The sequence below is a fragment of the Candida margitis genome, assembly GCF_024628925.1.
Source record: "Candida margitis strain CBS 14175 chromosome Unknown scaffold22, whole genome shotgun sequence".
In the NCBI taxonomy this organism is placed as follows: domain Eukaryota; kingdom Fungi; phylum Ascomycota; class Pichiomycetes; order Serinales; family Debaryomycetaceae; genus Lodderomyces; species Lodderomyces margitis.
The window spans coordinates 152,413-171,015 of NW_026261814.1; the positions used below are offsets into that span (position 1 = coordinate 152,413).

Sequence of the window (18,603 nt, forward strand, 5' to 3'; positions counted from 1 at the left end):
ACCATATCCAGTACAACACAACATCCCTCCCAATACATATGCTCGCGAGACATATACTCACACCAAGACGATCCTTAACGTCATCCACTGTAACCAGATCCTGGTTCGGTGACTTATTCGGCAACAAAAGTTCGAAAATCACCAGTCAACAGAAACGATCAGATATAATTGAAAAACAAGATGATTATATAAATAAAGAAATCACCAAAATTGCCCATTTGACTCGAGAAAACTCGCCACAGTACTTGAAAAAGAAGCAAAAGGACAAGTTGCAACTGCAGTTTAAGGTGCGTGATTGGAAAAATGTCAAGTTTTTGCATGCTAAAGATTTGGAAGGGTTTTATGATGATAAAGTCAAGTTACAAAATGTTGTTAACCAAAGTTATAAAGATGTGACGGGGACGGAAATTGGATTTGATGATTATAGTAGTATCGATTTACATGATTTGAAATTGAGATTTGCGTTTGTTAAGCATTTGCAATCGAATTTGGGATTTGAGCTTAATGATTATGTGGTTAGTACCAGTCATGATTTAATCTCATTGTACTATGAAGTCGAAAAGGTTGTTAACAAGAGGTGGAGCAATGAACGGAACCCTAACGCTATTGTATTGAGGCAAAGTGATTTCAGCGCAAAGAACTTATACCTCAACGAATCTAGAGACGAGTATGAGAAACATAAGGAGTTTACAAAGTTGTTGAAAGAGGTAGAGAGATTGGAACAGCAGTCTGAACAAAAGGCTTAGTATATATATGTAAATAGCAAAAATGCAAAATGCAAAACGCAAAACGCAAGAAACCTTATTCCGACAAAGCAAATCAATTATGAGATACAGTAGCAACTGGTGGTGGTTGAGGCAACTCTTTTAATAACACAGTGGAAATTGTATCCTGCACTTGTGGCTCCTTACCTCTAATGGCGTCTTCCTCCAATTGTAAAGTTTTGTAGTAACTCCATTTGAACAAAATTGACATCATACTAATGAATCCAAAATCGGGCCACAACACATCAGGAAATTCGATAGTGCATTCAGTGTTACATTGCCATAATAGGAAATCGCTCAACCTTGTATGTCCACTGGTACGAATCAAGATGTCCAAAGGTGGCACACTGTCACCAAAGTAGAAATTTGATTCAATAACTTTAGCGTCAATTGCGTCACGACTTTGGATCTCACCCTCAACCCTTTTCTTGGCTATCGATCTAACGGCATGGGTGATTTCATCTCTAGCTGTATAAGGGAAACAAACATTGAGAATCTTTTTCGATGACTTGTTTTTCGTCACTTCTTCAATGTACTCCAAGTCTTTCAAAATATCTGGTGGGATGAAACCCCTATTCCCAATCACTCTAATTCTAACCTTGTTGTACCTGGCATAGGAATCCTCATAGTCAGAAATCATCTTTAATTTATCACGAAGTAAGCCAAATAGTGTGTCAACTTCCTCTTTTGTCCGGTTAAAGTTTTCCAAGGAAAAGGCATAGATTGTAACCTGTTCGATTCCAACCTTGTAACAACACTCAAGGACCTAAGGAAAGTTAGTATTTATGCCAATAAAACTCGTATCAAACTAGAAAACATACCTTGACTAAAGCATTTGCACCAGCAAAGTGGCCCTCTTTCAAAGGCAACCTATGTTTCTTGGCATAAGTCCTGTTACCATCCATGATCATAGCAACATGTTTGGGGACAGGTCCCGTTCTAACAATTGAAATCACGTAGTCTTCAAAAAAGCCTATGATGTATCCAATCAAAGGAAATTTCAACACGAATGCAACAATCGAGTTGATTGAGAATGATTGAGAATAAGCCCTCATGTCTCGTTGATTGATGTTTCGTGAATGAACCAAGTGTGGAATAAAAGTCGAGTGTGTGGTTTGAAATGTGTTGCAAAAATATTCTCCCTCTAAAGTGAGGATGTGTGTCTGTGTGTGTCTGTGTGTGTGTCTCATAATTTCTCTGCAGTCAAATTATCCAATGTCAAATCATACGTCTTGATTACTTTCTTTACTTCCTTTTTCTTACTCTCCTTGGCCCTAGCTTCTTCAATTTTATTCAAGTACCCCATGTATACCACAACTTCAGCCACCAATACCAACAATCCAAAAAACACCGTCAATAACACACGGTAGCTATCTCTTAAACCCCAACTGGATGCAGTCCAATACCATACTGCATATGATACACTACCAACGCTAATAAAAACGTTTACAATGGTTGTCAACTGATTCTTTAATTCTTTGTGTGCTTGCACTGGTGACACGTATTCTTGATTGGAAGTGTCGTACAACGTGGTGTGTTCGGGATCCGGGTTGATTAACTTTCTGTACTCTGCTTCTTGTGCTTCAAGACGTAGCTTCTCCATCATCTTTAAAAATTCTTTGGTTTTCGTCTGTTTATAAGTCTTATACTTGGGTAGGTGTAATTTTGTTTGCCTGATTAATGACAAGAGTGTCGGCGTAGGATTGCATGCTTGGTAAAACTGTACCAATTCTCGGTGAGATACGTATTCCGATTGAAGTAACTTGTGTTTCTCACTTTGACCGTATGAGGACTCTGTAATAGTCCGTTTTAGACTGTTTGTAAGTTCAAATAATGTCATTGGGAGTTAGTTCAGTGTAACTTACCTGAGAATACACTGAAATGTACAATTACTTTGCAGTAACTATGAACTAAGAGAGAAAGAAGAAAAGAGAAACTTTTCTTCACTTTCAAAATGAGCCGCACGGTTTACCTCATTAGGCCTATTTTCAATACATATATGTATGTATGTATAAGTTTGATTTTGTGTGACTATTTATAAATTAACCACATTGGGATTGATTGATTTCATACCAAAAACTTTTACCATAATCATCATCATCAACCACTTACTTGTATCGAATATACACACTCAAGTAGAACAGCATATACCCTTTTCAATACCATCGAATAGAGCTGATGTTTACAATGCAGTCGCATAACTTGTCACCGCAAAAATCCTCCCCCTCATTGAACACCACATCCACCAATTACCACCAACTGGACTTGAGAAAGAGGCAATCAAAGCGAGACGAAGCCATTAGAAGAAGAATTGAACATGACTTGAGTAAAAAGAAGAAAAATGGCAGTCGCATTACAAGACATAAGAAGGCCATTCCGGGCACTGTGTTATCATTAAAACCCAGTGATCCAATTATTTGCAAAACCTCAGCTACAGTCCATGAAGTCTCACAGATGATGACTGCAACACGTGAAAACTGTGTGTTGGTGGTTAATGACATTGGTGAACTTTTGGGTATTTTCACTGCCAAGGACTTAGCGTTTCGTATAGTTGGGTCTGGGTTGACGGCAAACTCGGTCACGATTGACCAAATTATGACTGCTGATCCTATTTGTGCCAATGCGAATAACCCAGCTTCTGAAGCATTGAATTTGATGGTGGAAAGAGGCTTTAGACATTTGCCCGTATTGGATAATGATAACCAAATTGTGGGCGTCCTAGACATCACTAAATGCTATGCCCAACAGATGGAAAAGTTGGAGAGAATGCATGCACAGTCTAAAACCTTATACGACGCATGGAACTCAGTACATGATGAGATTGGCGTGCAAGACCAGCCTCAACATGTGTTCCAATACTTTGAAACATTGAAAAATAAAATGAATGGTCCAACATTGGATAACGTCCTTGACGAATCTACTGAGCCTATTTACGTTGGTGTTAAGACGTCAGTTTATGAGGCTACTGTTTTAATGAAGGAAAACAGAACAACCGCTGTTTTGGTAAAGGATACAAATCAAGAAGTGACCGGGATATTCACATCTAAAGATGTGGTATTAAGAGTAATCGCAGCCGGTTTGGATCCCAAAAACTGTTCAGTGGTGAGAGTAATGACATCGCATCCAGATGTCGCATCTGCGAAATTGCCAATTCAAGAAGCATTGAGGAAGATGTTTGATGGTCATTATTTGAACTTGCCTGTGGTGAACAACGAGGGTGATATAATTGGCATGGTGGATGTTTTGAAGTTAACGTACGCTACTTTAACCCAGATTAGACAATTGGAGGCAAAAGAGCTACCACTGTCTCTTGATGCGCCCGAGCAAGGTAACGAAGGTCCTGCTTGGAACAAGTTTTGGACATCGTTGGGAGACAATGAATCCGTACATTCAGATTCATTAATGGATGAAAGTGCAGTTGCAAACGCCCCCGAAGTTACCCCATCTGAGTTTCAATCGTTCAACATTGACATCAAGCCCTCCGACTCAATATCCTATGTTGATGCGTCGCCAACGAAGGGATCGACTGCGGCAGGTAGTAGTTTGGCACTAGCTATTGAAGAAGATTCCCCATACATTTTCAAGTTCAAGTCACCAGCGGTGGAAGGTAGAGTGCACCGTATCACTTTGAAAGCAAGTGATGGTGTTGTCATTTTGAGAAAATTGATCCATTCTAAGTTACACGACAAAGATTTTGCTGTGTTGAATGTATCCAGGCCAAATGAAAATGACGACGAGTCAACTCCGCTTCATGAGGAACTTGCAGTTAGCTATATTGACGACGAAGGCGATGTGGTGTCCGTAACCACCGACAATGACTTGGTTGAATGTGTTCGTATCAACCAGAGATTGGGCAATGAAAAAGCTGATTTATATTTACACAATCCTCACCAACATCCATCAGTCGATGATATCAAGCCCACAAAGAAAAAGAGTCACCAGTCGGAGTCACTCGTACCTGGTATTGCCAATGAAGTGTTAGTTCCTGGTATATTGGCGGTGCTTGCCTCGTCCATTATCGTTGGATTTACTTTGAGTAGGAAATAGTTTATAGAGAGTTGAGTAACGAAATACGGAATAATATGAAATTTTGCTTATCTAAGCGTCTTTGAAATTTTGAAAATTCAACAACAAAGCTTCTGTACTTTTTGCATCGGCCAATAACCATGTCCACCGCAACATCAACTATCGTTGGAGCCTTAGCATGTCAGAAAAACTCGTTTCTCAAAACCCTAAACACCAAAGTCGTCTCCAGCTACGAATTTATTCCGCCATCAACGTCAAAAGAGAAACAAAACAAGAACAATAATGCAGCCAAAGAATTAAAATATGGCGTTGAGTTTGAAGATACCGTTTTATTCCCCGAGGGCGGTGGCCAACCATTTGATAAAGGTACCGTAACGGTTTTGAACAACGGTACATCATCTTCTGAATCCAAGACTGTGGAGGTGAATGCCATACTTCGTGACAAGCTAAAGGCAGTTCATATTGTTGATGAGCCAATAGAACCAGGCACTCAAGTTAAGCTTGAAGTTGATTGGAATCGGAGATTAGATATAATGCAACAGCATACTGGACAACATTTACTTTCTGCCGTATTTGACACTTTGCAACTTGATACCTTATCCTGGTCCATGGGCGATGTGATCAATTACATCGAGTTGCCAGAGAAAGTATCCAATGAAACGGCTGAGCAAGTGCAACAGCGGGTGAATCAACTTATATTTGAATCACATCCAATCCATGTTGTCACCCGTGATGATCATGGAGTTGAAATTGACACGAGTCATTTGCCAGATGATTATGATCAAAGTAAAGGTGTTGTACGTATAGTTAAAATTGGAGACGATATTGATTCCAATCCATGTTGCGGTACACACTTGTCCAATACTGCTCAGATTGGATCTATTGTGTTGTTGAATCAAACTTCAATACGTGGTGGTCATTCTCGGTTGTACTTCACTTGTGGATCACGAGTTGCCAAAATTGCTTCTGAATATTTCGACATATTGAAAACCGTTTCAGGAACTCAATTATCGTGTCAGATTGATGACGTCGTTACAAAAGTTGATCAGTTGAGCACGAATTACAGAAAGGCAAATTCCACTATTTCTAATCTAACCAAAGAATTGGCAAATTTGAAAGCTACTGAAATTTTCAACAAGTTGAAAACGACCGAACATGGTGTAGCTTATGTGTATCGAGAAGAAAGCAATCCAGATTACTTGACAACGGTTCAAAAGGAACTTGCAACAATCATCAATGCAGATAAAGAAAGTGGGGTTGATATCACCAACAAACACACACTCGTCTTAATCAATGGTAATCAAACATCAAATGGAGGTATGGTGAAAATATCAGGGCCCAAAACTAACGAAGTTGCCGCAGAATTGAAGCAAAAGATCACCAACTTGAAAGGTGGTGGTAAGGGCCTATTTCAAGGCAAAATTACCAAATATGAAAAGGGTGAAATCGAATCGGTATTGTCCTACTTGGACTCATTATAGAACGATAAACGTTATTTACATATTTATATACACAAGAACTTTATTTATTCTAACGTTTGACCCAAGTTGGCGATTTTCTAGCTTTAACCTTTCCTGGCTTCTTTCTTTCAACAACTCTAGCATCACTCGTCATCAATCCCGCCTTGGATAATCTTGGCTTCAACAATGGGTTGAAAACAACAAGGGCCTTAGCTATAGCGTACATGATGGCCTCACTTTGGCCTGTATATCCACCACCACTGACTTCAGCAAATACATTATATTGACCTTCTTGACCAACAACTTGAAATGGATAAACCAAATTCTTCCTGGCATATACATTGGTGAAATACTCTACAGCACTCTTGCCATTGACTAAGACTGAACCGTCTCCTTTAACAAGGTAAATCTTGGCCAAAGCCGCTTTACGTTTAGCTTGGCTTCTTGCTCGGCCAAATTCGTCCAACTGTTTTAATTTCTTGCTCAAGGCGGTCTTGCTGACTGACGCGGAATAATAACTATCCAATGTATTTATCACTTCAACAGGCATTAATTGGGCATCAATAACTCTTAAACGATTCAAGCTCGATATTAAATCTCGATAATGGATTTTCTTGACTCTTGTACCAGATTGAGTGCGTTCCTTGTAAGCTTCGTAGCCCAAGAATTTCCTAGTTTGCAAGTCCTCATCACTTAGTGGCTTTGTAGGTAAATATTGGTATTTACGTAACAACTGTCTCAAATGGTTCATGTTGTTTTCATGAATTGGATTACCGCCGTAGAAAGTCATCAAGGTTGGTGTAGTACGTATTCTGTTTAGCTCAGGCATAGTCAAGTTTTCAGTCACTTGATGAGGTGAATATGACTGGGTAGTACGGCCTTTGCCTTTTCTAAACTGGCTGAACGAATTGGAACGAGGTACTTGTTCATCAAATGTGACATGGTCGTTTGATCCAGTCGTTGTTGTGGTGGTGGTAGTTGTCGTTGTTGTAACTACAATCTCTTCCCGTGCTGCAAAAGTTTGACTAAAGCATCTTTTACCTATACGTAGGCTCAACCCATTAAGTTGTGATATCAACGACCTCGACATTGCTTAGTGGTTGTCCTGGTGGTCTGTGCTATAAAAGGCCCACTTGAAAAACTTTTTCCTTTCGGTTGAATTTTGTAAATTTTGCACGTGATATCAATCACGTGAATTTCTTTCTGCCTATCACTTCTCTACAATGGCAACAAGATTATATACACGAGTTTCGGGTTGGATTATCATTAGATACATAATACATCATTAAAATTATAAACAGAAATGAACTGAATGAAGGATACTATGGTGAATAAATGAGCCAAGGTTCATTAATTTAGCAAGTCACGTAAATTGGTTTTAGCTCTTTGTTGTGCAACAGCTGGTTTTTCGTCTGAGTTCAAAAGACTCATGATTGAGCTCGTACGGTGTGATTGTGGTTGAGAAGATGATGATTGTGGGTGAGGAGCTGGTTGTTGGTACGAAGGTAACGGTTGCTGCTGCTGTTGCAATTGCTGTTGAGCGTGTACTTGGTGTTGCTCGATGGGAGCTGGTGCATAATTGCTTTGCTGATAGACCGGTGTATCCTGCTCCGTAAGTAGATTTCGGATTGATGGGAACACTGGAGCTGAGCGCTGAGGAGCAAATGATGGCAGTTGTGACTGGTAAGAGGGTTGATACTGGGCCTGGTATTGGGCGTAAATATGTGGCTGCTGTGGTTGCGGTTGCTGTTGCTGTTGCTGTTGGAATCGAAGTTGTTGCTCATACTGTTGCTGGACTTGAACCTTTTGCTGCTCAATCGGTTGTGCATATTGTTGTCGATCATTCTGTGAGGTTGATTGTTGCAAATGATAAGCATATTGTTGCATAATAGGGGAGCTTCCTGTATTGATTTCAGGCTGTATGATATTGGAGGGGTAATTCAGGACATTTGTCAATGCACCAATAGAGACTTTAGTCAGCTCCGCATTAGTGGCAGGAACACCCTGAGCCATGCTTGCTGCTAATGCCTCTTCCGCAGCTTGCTTTTTACTGACTCTTTTCTTCTTCTCCGCCGGCTTTGTAATACCATCTGCCGAAACTGGCTTCTTAGTTGTTCTTTTCCGTTTCTTTTCTGTTGGCTTTTGTCCATCTTCAGAGGCTTCTAATTCAGCTTTTTGTTTTCGCTTCTCGGTGGCTTTAGTTCCTGTAGCGCGTTTCTTGCGACCGGTTTCAATAATGGGTACTGTTTCTGCTCCTGGAACTTCAGCAACAGGTGTCATGCTCGGGGTTACTAATTCATTTGGCACGCTAAGATCTGCTGACACGACGTCTTGGCTGCCATCAGATACCGCACTGGTGGGACCTGCCAAATAACCTTCAGGTTGATCAGCTGGTTGTTGTGGGGTAGATTTCGGACGTCCTGAACTCTTGACGCGCTTGCTTTTCTTGCTGGCCTTGCGACGCTGAACCAACAATTGCTTGTAGTTCAATTGCTTTTTAGTCATGTAATAATGAAGAACACATTCAGCAGCAGTTCGCAAGCCACCCATATACCTAGAAATAGCGCCAAATCTTTTTGGAAATAAGCAAAATGCTTCAGTAAATAATTCGTGTTCTTTTTCCGAAAAGGTATTGTGGAAATCTGACCCAATTCTGCTGGCCCATGCATGTTTGTCATTGACTGCATTGTTGGAGTCCATAAACTTGACTTCATTTTTTTCAACAGGATCCATAATCATGTCAGGGATATCTGCAGCCACTCGTTGAGCTTTCAAAAGAGGGTCCTCTTGTTGCTGGCCCAAAGTGAGTAGAATCTCCTGAAATTCCGCCTCGGTTGTAACCAAATCCCCATGTCTTCTGCTACTGCGTCGACTAGATACGGTAGGCAAATCAAATGAGCCAACATGTGGTGACGTGGTGGTTGTACTGCCAACAGATGGCTGCTGTTGTTGGTATTGCTTCCTCAAATCACTAGAGTCAAGTTCTCTCTTCATTTCATCGTCAGGAGGGTGTAGTACTCGAAGCTGTTGATCCATCTTTAGCCTGCATTTACCCCACTTCTTCAGCATTTCGTTGTACTCGTTTAACAAATCTAAAGTCTTGGTTTGCACATTAGTGTTCTTCTCTTTCAATATATTTACAAGTGCCGTCCGTTTCTGCTGATAGAACTCTTCATAATTGTTGATGAAAAAAGGGTAATCAGAAAAATCACTAATAGGCGTGGACAATAGGTACTTTAATGAGCTCCCTCCCAATTGCTGAAATTCTTTCTTCATTTCCTCATACTTGTGTGGTATTTCTGGAAGTGGGTACCGATAAACATTCTCCACTCCGTCAATCGTGCTGGTTTCATCATACTCAATGGCTACTTTAGTGTCAGCCTCTGCGATCACCGGTGGCGTTTCAATTCGCACCTTCTTCAAGTACACCTCATCTTCCAAGACATCCTTCAACTCTGGTTCAGCAGAAGTTTCCACCAGTTTTTCCTCTATAGCTTGTTGTGATATGTCGTCTTGAGTTTCATCGGCTTCATTGTATTCGCGAGTCATGCGTTCTTTATTATGGATATCGCGCTCACCATTCTCAGTGACTTCACTTTGATTGTCATCATCTTCATGCTTCAATTTTGAGTTGCTGCCAACATCATCACTATCATCATATTCATTCACACTATCTTGTTCTCCTACAAGTTCCTTTTCTTTCGCTCTTTTTTCGGCAGGGTTGATCAAAGTGCTTCCGCCATATCTATTCCCGTATCTCGATTTATAGTCTCGAGGGTTTGAAAATGGCACACGCAGTTGAGATAGCGAAGAGCCTTTATCTTTGGCGTACGAGCCTGAATAATAAGACCCGTAAGATTTCGAAGGATCGTAGTATTTGTACCCAGTACTATTTGCGGCTGGACCGAATGAATCGGGGTTGCTTGCCGTAGATGAGCCCAATGGTACGCTATTGCTACTTGGTAAGTACAGGTTAGTCAAGGAAGATTTACCATTTCGTATCCTATCTTTAGCTGAATATCTAGCCGATGATGCGCCAAAATTGCGGCTGCTTTTCCATCGATTAGGTCCATAAGCACCGGTGTCTGTAGTGTAAGAGTCATACCGCCCATTCTTGTATGCACTGGCCGGAGATGAAGTTGACGTTAATGAACCAGAAGATGAACCAGATAATGTTGGTTTCTGACTTCCTGCCAGCCGTCGTGACTCTCCACTTGCTTTCCTCCAACTATCTGATCGATACAGACCGTTGTCATACCCACCATATCCCAGGTTGAAATAATAGTTTGATGAATAAGATGATCCATTTCGAGTAGGCTGTGAGTCTTTCAGATGGGTTAAAGATGATGATCCTGGTCCATTGCTTTTAAAATCTCGTCGCGATAAATTTGGTAAGTTTGTGGCTTCAGTGGATGATGAAGTAGTTGCAGATGGATTCGGTATGGACCCTGTTCCTGTTGCTTCTGCTGCTGCTGCTGCAGATGAAGAAGAATAGAAGTTTTTCCTTCGAGATTTGCTGTTATTTATCCAGTCCTTGCTTCCGTGATATCCCAACCTGCCGCCTCCTCTGTTGGAATTTGAGGAAGACATCTATATTCCAGATAGATGAAGGGTGGTATGTTATATTCGAATGATTAATGTGATAGACTTTGTAGATGACTAATGTAGGGTAACATAAACTTCAAAAAATTTCTTAATTTCTCAGTGTGTGTATTAGTTGAAGTTTGTGAATCAAACCAAGATAGTCAAACAGTTGTGTCTGTTAGTGTATATGTAGGATGAATAAGACAGTACTAGTTAGCTATGATTGTGTTGTTGTGTGTGTGTGTATGATTACTGTCGTGTAGTGAAGGTAATGGTAGTATATTTTATGTTGTCTGTTGTTATTAATAAGGGGAAGTTGAAGGGAATAGAAAATTTTTAGAAGAAAAAATAAAATAAAAAAAAACGACTTTCAATTTTTATTTTTTATTTTTTTTGTTAAAATGTTCCTTTTCCTGCACACAATACACTGAACTTTCTTTTAGATTACGTAATATATTACTTTACAACAGCCAGCACAATTAGGTAATACATGCTTTATATTGTACAAGACATACACAATATGCTTTTGTTGGTCCTTGCTAAAAGACAAAAGAAAAAGAACCACTCTTCCTTTGGCAAGTTTTTACTATTTAGTATTGACTATTGACTATTGACTATTGTGTTGTACTTCTGTTATCCTATTTTATAAAAATATTATCTATTATTTCTATTATATCTACTACTCTTTTACAAGTATTTCCCTAGAATGCTTCAACAATTTCTTCAAAAATCCAACACCTTCAATCGACTTGACCAATTCGTCATAATCAATATTCAATTTAACTAATTTTTTATTATTATCATTGTTGTTATTCTTGGACCCCTGTGACTCCATTGTAATACAATTATTACTTTCCAACATTGCCAATATCTCCAAAAACTCGCTACTTTTAACACTACCCAATAAATTCAGCGTTTGCTCCTCTTGTTGCTGTTTTTGGTAATAGTCATAAAACATATTTATGGTAATACTAGGCTTGATCAATTGAAAATTGAATAACTGACACAATATTGATTTATGCAACACACTAAGTGATGCCAATGTTGTATTACTACTGAATGAATCAGCACACACTTTAGCAACGTGAGAAATAGTCACTAGTCTCACATTCGTATCGCCATCCTTGGGCTTACCTCTCTGTTCCAATTCGACTAATTCTATACTTTTGTAACAAATATCAAATGCCTTTCGCAAATCTCCTGATATCGAAGCTGCTTTCTGTGAACAAAATTGTAATGCAACTGGGTGGAATATACTGGTGGGGAACTTGGCTAATTTAGCCATAATTATAGACTTTATCTGTGTTGTTGAATAGGGCAAGAATTGGACTGATTCCGGGATCATGTTATTGGTGAATAGCTTGGGGAGAAACTTGTTGTTTAAATCGAGAGTGTTTGAAATTCCTATTAGTACAACCTTTGTTGGTGTTTGTACTTTACTTTGTGAATTCGATATCTGAAACAATTTGAATAAAACTTGTTGATTATTAGTTAAAAGTGAATCCAACTCATCAAGAAACAATACCACGTGTTTGAAGCTATTCTTTTTATCAATAACTTGATAAAAGTCATCAAATGTTTTCCTCTTGGTGAATGAAATACTCATTTGATCGACTAATGATGCATAGATCTCATGGAAAATCAGCTCAGGATTTCTTAATGTCATACAATTGATTCGAACAATCTTTACCTCTTTACTAGTTTCATATTTCTGCAAACTCAAATTTACTTGTGCTGTTTTCCCAGTACCTGGTGGCCCCGATATGTATAAACTATTTGATTGGTTGCATTGCAAATTTTTCAGAATGAAATTATTGATGAGAGCAGCTTCTTGCTCACGGCTAGGTAGTTGTAAATTATTATTTAATTCGCCATTCTTACTACCTCGCTGAAACAATGCTTTAGCTTGTGAATAAATCGAGGTCTCGCCAAATATGGATGATGATGATGATTTAGGTGTCAATGGTGGTTTAGTTGGTGATGATGTTGGGGTAAATACTAACTTCCTTTTACATGAAGGTTCATCTTGCGAAGGGGATTGGAGGTCGAGTCTTTGTTTCTTGGTGGGTGTTTTCGTAGGCGTCAAAGGTAGTTGAACATCTTTAGCATTGTATGTATTTGATATATCTCTGATGGTTCTCTTTTTCGTCGGAGTGGATACAGGAGTCAATGGCATTATATGCTTGGTAATTAGCAAACTTTGAGTCTATATAGCTGGTTCAGCTGGAGGGTGGAGAATGTATGAAAAAGTCACTTAATAGAAACTTTATTTCATTTCATTTATGAGAGTTTTTTTTGAAGTTAGCAATATATGATGGATGGGTTTTAATGATAGAAATCATTTTTCGTTCTTTGTGTTGTGATATTTTAATTAATTAAAACGCGTTACTTAAAAAGATCGTATTAATTAAACTTAAATAGGAAGGAAAGTCAGAAGAAGCTACCAATTGGTTTCAAGTAACAAAGCATAGGAGAAACTTGAAGGACTGAAGGTCGTACAAATAGATGCTAAGACAAGAAATGTTGTAAAAATTCAGTATGGAATAGAGACATGCTAAGACTATACCGATTCTGAATGCTATAGGAAAGCTACTTCGTTAAAGTTCAATGCATCTTCATTGATTTAGAGTCCCAGTATGCTATGACTGGCAAACACCTACATCATCAAAGAAGAAAAGATGGACTACCATAAGAAAAGTTGATGCAGTTTCGTCAATTCTATATTACCAAACACCTAAACTAGCCAGAACTGTGGGTATTGTCCTTCCTGAGTCATGTGGTTGTCGGATTTTCCAGGTTAACAAACTCCTCGAACTATAGAACAAATAGATAGACCACCTCTCACATTCCCCATTAGACACCATTTACTTTTTTCCACTCTTTTTGATTCCACCACCAACCATTGGACCACCTTTCTTGGCTTTTTCTGCCATGGCCTTCTTAGCTGCAGCGTCTGCTTTTTGCTTGGCTTTGAATGCGGCATCGTCTTGGTCCTCATCGTGCTGCTTCTTCTTTGGAGCCTTTAATGGCTTAGCTTTTCCTCCTTGACGCCCTGACATAGCTGTGGTATCTATTAGTTTATCGAGGTATGAATATTCGTGCAGATGTGGAAAATTTTTGCTTCCTTATTTTAGGTTTCTCTTTTGGTTTGTTAAAAGAAGCAATGTTCCATTTTGTTCAACTTCGCACTACCTCCTATTCTCGAGCACTCTTGTAACTTACTTACTTTACACACACCCCAGACCATAACCATTAAGAGGCAACAATGGGTATACTTACAACTCCAGATAAAGAGAAAATCAAAAGGACGATTCCCAAAGCAAGCAATAAAATTATTGATGCCACAGTAGCACGCCTATACATTGCTTACCCTGATCCGACAAAATGGATTTATACTGGGTTAATGGGTGCCATTGCCCTTGTTGATGATTTAGTGGGCCACACATTCTTCCTCAAACTTGTTGATATAACTGACCACCGAGGAGTCTTATGGGATCAAGAGCTCTACGTTGATTTTGAGTATAATCAAGACCGGAAATATTTCCATACATTTGAAATTGAGGATTGTCTTGTGGGTTTACTATTTGAAGATACCAATGACGCCTCTCATTTTTACAAAAGGGTCACCCATCGTCAGAAACATGGATCAAGTGCAACAGTTAAGAATAAAAATGCCATTGCTTTAAAGGAAAGAGCTGAACCAAAGGGACACAATGCACCAGGTCCAAGAGGTGAATTTATGGATGTCAATACAGCCCAACGGCAAAGGAGGGCAAAGGGAGTATTGTATTATGATGATGTGCCACCTCCAGAATGGAGATCACTTTATGCCGAATTAGAGTCGGCGGGTATAACTCAGGATATGATTGTTGATAATAGGCAATTTATCAAGGACTACATTGCACAACAAGGAGGGCCACTTGTGGGATTAGAGCCACCGATACCTAGAAAGTACCAAAAAGCTCATGAAAGGGCTGTGGGTATTGAGAATGCGCAAGAAGCTGCATCCATCCCCGAACCAAAGCCAAGTATCAAACACAAAAAGGCGCCACCTCCACCTCCGCTGGCACCACAAACATCTTCACCTTCGTTGCCCACATCTTCAAACCAATCAGTCAACTCGCCAGCGTCAGAAGATGGGCACTCGCCTTCACCAACACCTACATCTGAGTCTGCTGTCGAACCTGTCTCTGAGCCTGTTAAACGGGTATTTAGATTGCCACCAGCGACAGCTTTACCACTGCCTGCTAGGACCACATCGGTGTCTTCAAATGATAGACCACTCCCTGCGCCACCGTCACAACAACAACAACATCAGCAGGATAAATACCAGCCCTCACCACCGCAAAACCAAACACCACCAAATACACAGAGAAAGTTTGCCGTCCCTCCACCCTTGACTACTACTGTGCATAAAGCTCCGCCGCCATTTCAGTTTAATCAGGCACAACAAGGACAGCAAAATTCACCGGTTTTACAAAATGGAGGAGCAGCTCCACCACCTACGCCTCCAAACAGGGGCAATGCGCCACCACCACCACCTAGAGCAAACTACTCAATCAACACAAATGCTCCTGCACCTCCTCCAAGAGCATCACCTATTACACCAACACGTACGGGAACAAATGGCTCAAATCCACCCCCAGCACCTCCTCCAAGAGCATCGAGAGGGGCTGCCCCACCACCTCCGCCGCCTCGAAGTGCAACTGCTCATGCAAACAATTCTCCACAAGTACCTCCGCGAAATTCGTTCCCTCAACAGCCAGTTCAACAACAACAGCAGCAACAGCAGCAACAGCAAAGTTTTCCCGCACCTCCACCTCTTCAGCCAAGACCTGTGGCTGTTCCTCCAACGCAACAGCAGCCTCAATCTCAAGCATACGGCCAGTCGGCAGGTGCTGCTCCTCCACCGCCTCCCCCACCGCCACCGCCTCCAACAATGCAACAAATGTCTACCGGGCCAACTCCAGCTCCGCCAGCACCGCCCCCTCCAGATATGTCGGGTGGTCAATTTACTGAGACTACAGGAGATGCCGGTCGAGATGCTCTATTGTCGTCAATTAGAGGCGCTGGTGTCGGCTCATTGAAAAAGACTGACAAATCTCAATTAGAAAGACCAAGTGTTTTAATACAAGAGGCAAAAGGAGAACCAGTCCAGAGCAATTCTACTTCGGGTGGTGGAAATGCACCAGGAGCCCCACCTGCTACTATGGCAGACGCGTTAGCTGCTGCATTGAACAAACGTAAAGGTAAAGTTGCGCAAAGTGATGATGAAGATGATGAGTGGTGAAAGTAGAAGAGAAGAAGAAAAAAAAAATATAAAAAACAAAACTTTGTATGTGTGTATTATTATTGTAGAGTCTATCCATCCTCCAATGTCAAAAGATTTAAAAGCCTTGTTGGTATCATTCAAAGATGCCACACAATACTGGGTCGCCAACTTGACGAGCGATCAAATTTCGCAAATCAAAGCGGCGAAAGTGGAAAACCCGTTGGATGAGCTACTGAAATTAGTCAAGTTGATTAAAGCTCATGTAACAAAGGTGGGAATAATATTCAAGCCGGAAACATTAGCCAAACAAGAACCCACAGCTTACAATACATTGGAGAAACTATCAGAATCACTTATTTTGTTGGTGTCGGTTATATCTCAACTCCAAGCTAAGCAAGTTTCGAAATTGTTCTACAATGAGATTATTTATCAAATTACACAACTAATAGAATCAAATCACGAATTGGCCAATGAACTTATATATATATATGATGAGAAAGAAGACTCAGAGAGATTGGTATCAATAGGGAAGATTTGGTCAAACTGTGATTCACTTGCGAGCTTGATCAGTAATGGAGCATTCAGTTTACTCACATTGAAAATAAAACAAAGTATCGGATTGATTGATGATGGGTTTGATGAGTTTGTTGAGTGGGTAGAGAATCCGGTAGATATGGATGATGATCCATTTGGATTTAGCGATGATGATGAAGAAGATGGTGACGGGGACAACTTTGATGAGGGGGAAGAGAACGAGAATGAGAATGAGGAAGATTCGGCAGAGTTGAAATCCTTTGCTAAAAAGTGGATAAAGAAAATTGAGTTGGTCAAACTACTTCTCGCGTCATTTAAAAAGTCATTACCTAAAACTACCACTGGTTCTCAAATAGATGAAATTGATACATTACAAAGAAATATCAGCAATCTGATTGACAAGTTAATTGTTGACTTAATGCTAAACAGACAAATCACCAAAGAAACAGAATCGATTTCCAACGACATATCTACCAGTTCCATTAAATTGGCCAAACTAGCCGAATCTATACACACTGATAAAAAAGCCACTTGGTATTCCACTTGGATAACTAAGTATGATTAGCAATACAATCAGAGTCTCGGTTCAACCGTGTTTAGTTATAACAACCCCAAGTATTTAGCATGATGTTTAGCATGCTCTTCGACAAACGAACTAATAAAATAATACGAGTGATCATATCCATCAACTAATTTCAAATCAACCTCACCTTTGTAACTTTTGGCCGCATTAACGAAATTCTCAGGTTTTAATTCTCTTTCATAGAAATTATCTTTTAATCCTTGGTGAATCAATATAGTGGACGAGTCATCACCATTGAAATGTTTGATCAATTCAGTTGGATCATATTCAGCCCACTTGTTTTGATCATTGCCCAAGTAAGCACCGAAATTCTTTTCACCCCAGGGCACAACACTTGGATTTGAAATTGGGGCAAATGCACTGACTGATTTGTAGTCTCTTGGCTTTCTCAAAAACCCAACCAAAGCTCCCATACCCCCCATTGAATGGCCCGTGATTGAGATATTGTCGAAATCCAATTGCTTAAACTCTTTGCTCAATTCTTCCAACAATTCTTCGTGAACATACGAGTACATGTTGTAATTGGTCGACCAAGGAGATTGAGTAGCATTAACATAAAACCCAGCTCCGGTACCAAAATCCCAATCATCATCTTCTCCTTTAATTTTGGCTCCTCTTGGTGACGTATCAGGGAAAACCAATGCAAATCCATATTTGCTAGCCCAGTATTGGAAAAATGACTTATCACTTGCATTCTCTGGTGTGCAAGTCAATCCAGAAAGGTATAGCAATACCGGAGTCTTGGAGTGTTTGGAAGTGGGTGGGATGAAGACATTGACATTCATTGGTGTCTTTGTAACTTTCGATTCATGAGTCAATTTCAACAATTGACCTCCAAATTGAGTAATTGATGCATTAGTTTTGAATGACATGATTGGAATGATGCATTTGTAAAGAAATGAAAGAAAAACAAATCAGGTTGATTTGATTTGCAGTTTGCTTGGTTTTTTAGGGGGAGAGGTAGCTTGAGATCTTTTTTGTTGCGCTCGGGAACTTGTGACTGAAAAAGGAAATTAAATCCGCCGCCATAAAAGGGGCCGCTAACCTTAGTTAAAATGAAAACTATACAACGTCTACATAGGTTTATCAAAGGTTTCAAAATTGATCAACAACGACTAGACTAACCAAAGTAATCAATCCAAACCACAAATTCCAAGTCAATGTGTGAACATTGGCACCATTCTTCTTTCCACTGTGTGTCGAGCTGCTGGAGCTAGGTGAGCTTGACGAACTAGTTCCACTCTCCAAACTACTCTCTTCTCCATTAGTGGTACCGGTCTCGGTGAAGTTGTACTTGGTTCCGTCTGAATCCAAGCTTCCGTCCCAGCAATATCTCTCAAAGCACTTTTTGCATTGGTCTGATTGTTCTTCGCCGTTTCT

The 18,603-nt window shown here is 40.0% G+C and overlaps 11 protein-coding genes across 11 annotated transcripts; 5 read left to right on the forward strand and 6 right to left on the reverse strand. All coding sequences in view use genetic code 12, as the record gives it.

The window, feature by feature from the left end:
• Positions 1–38: 38 nt before the first annotated feature.
• CANMA_003011 (mitochondrial 54S ribosomal protein YmL13) lies at positions 39–746 on the forward strand (the record flags this gene model as incomplete). The annotated part of the gene is made up of 1 exon (XM_051815144.1): positions 39–746. One exon carries the CDS (start codon positions 39–41, stop codon positions 744–746), a length of 708 nt encoding a protein of 235 aa, XP_051671433.1.
• Positions 747–819: 73 nt separating this feature from the next.
• Positions 820–1,819, reverse strand: SRT1 (ditrans,polycis-polyprenyl diphosphate synthase; the record flags this gene model as incomplete). Its single annotated transcript, XM_051815145.1, has 2 exons — positions 820–1,530; positions 1,586–1,819. The coding sequence occupies 2 exons, from the start codon at positions 1,817–1,819 to the stop codon at positions 820–822; spliced, it is 945 nt and encodes a 314-aa protein (XP_051671434.1).
• Positions 1,820–1,950: 131 nt separating this feature from the next.
• On the reverse strand, positions 1,951–2,604 carry VPH2 (Vph2p; the record flags this gene model as incomplete). The annotated part of the gene is made up of 1 exon (XM_051815146.1): positions 1,951–2,604. One exon carries the CDS (start codon positions 2,602–2,604, stop codon positions 1,951–1,953), a length of 654 nt encoding a protein of 217 aa, XP_051671435.1.
• Positions 2,605–2,951: 347 nt separating this feature from the next.
• CANMA_003014 (uncharacterized protein) lies at positions 2,952–4,811 on the forward strand (the record flags this gene model as incomplete). Its single annotated transcript, XM_051815147.1, has 1 exon — positions 2,952–4,811. One exon carries the CDS (start codon positions 2,952–2,954, stop codon positions 4,809–4,811), a length of 1,860 nt encoding a protein of 619 aa, XP_051671436.1.
• Positions 4,812–4,930: 119 nt separating this feature from the next.
• Positions 4,931–6,271, forward strand: CANMA_003015 (putative alanine--tRNA ligase; the record flags this gene model as incomplete). The annotated part of the gene is made up of 1 exon (XM_051815148.1): positions 4,931–6,271. The coding sequence occupies one exon, from the start codon at positions 4,931–4,933 to the stop codon at positions 6,269–6,271; it is 1,341 nt and encodes a 446-aa protein (XP_051671437.1).
• Positions 6,272–6,320: 49 nt separating this feature from the next.
• Positions 6,321–7,340, reverse strand: MRPS9 (mitochondrial 37S ribosomal protein uS9m; the record flags this gene model as incomplete). Its single annotated transcript, XM_051815150.1, has 1 exon — positions 6,321–7,340. One exon carries the CDS (start codon positions 7,338–7,340, stop codon positions 6,321–6,323), a length of 1,020 nt encoding a protein of 339 aa, XP_051671438.1.
• A 260-nt stretch (positions 7,341–7,600) lies between these two features.
• Positions 7,601–10,840, reverse strand: SNT1 (Snt1p; the record flags this gene model as incomplete). Its single annotated transcript, XM_051815151.1, has 1 exon — positions 7,601–10,840. The coding sequence occupies one exon, from the start codon at positions 10,838–10,840 to the stop codon at positions 7,601–7,603; it is 3,240 nt and encodes a 1,079-aa protein (XP_051671439.1).
• Positions 10,841–11,513: 673 nt separating this feature from the next.
• On the reverse strand, positions 11,514–13,893 carry CANMA_003018 (CDC6; the record flags this gene model as incomplete). The annotated part of the gene is made up of 2 exons (XM_051815152.1): positions 11,514–13,040; positions 13,735–13,893. 2 exons carry the CDS (start codon positions 13,891–13,893, stop codon positions 11,514–11,516), a joined length of 1,686 nt encoding a protein of 561 aa, XP_051671440.1.
• Positions 13,894–14,099: 206 nt separating this feature from the next.
• WAL1 (actin-binding protein) lies at positions 14,100–16,124 on the forward strand (the record flags this gene model as incomplete). Its single annotated transcript, XM_051815153.1, has 1 exon — positions 14,100–16,124. One exon carries the CDS (start codon positions 14,100–14,102, stop codon positions 16,122–16,124), a length of 2,025 nt encoding a protein of 674 aa, XP_051671441.1.
• Positions 16,125–16,209: 85 nt separating this feature from the next.
• On the forward strand, positions 16,210–17,205 carry CANMA_003020 (uncharacterized protein; the record flags this gene model as incomplete). The annotated part of the gene is made up of 1 exon (XM_051815154.1): positions 16,210–17,205. One exon carries the CDS (start codon positions 16,210–16,212, stop codon positions 17,203–17,205), a length of 996 nt encoding a protein of 331 aa, XP_051671442.1.
• Positions 17,206–17,240: 35 nt separating this feature from the next.
• Positions 17,241–18,095, reverse strand: CANMA_003021 (S-formylglutathione hydrolase; the record flags this gene model as incomplete). Its single annotated transcript, XM_051815155.1, has 1 exon — positions 17,241–18,095. One exon carries the CDS (start codon positions 18,093–18,095, stop codon positions 17,241–17,243), a length of 855 nt encoding a protein of 284 aa, XP_051671443.1.
• Between the last annotated feature and the right edge of the window lie 508 nt (positions 18,096–18,603).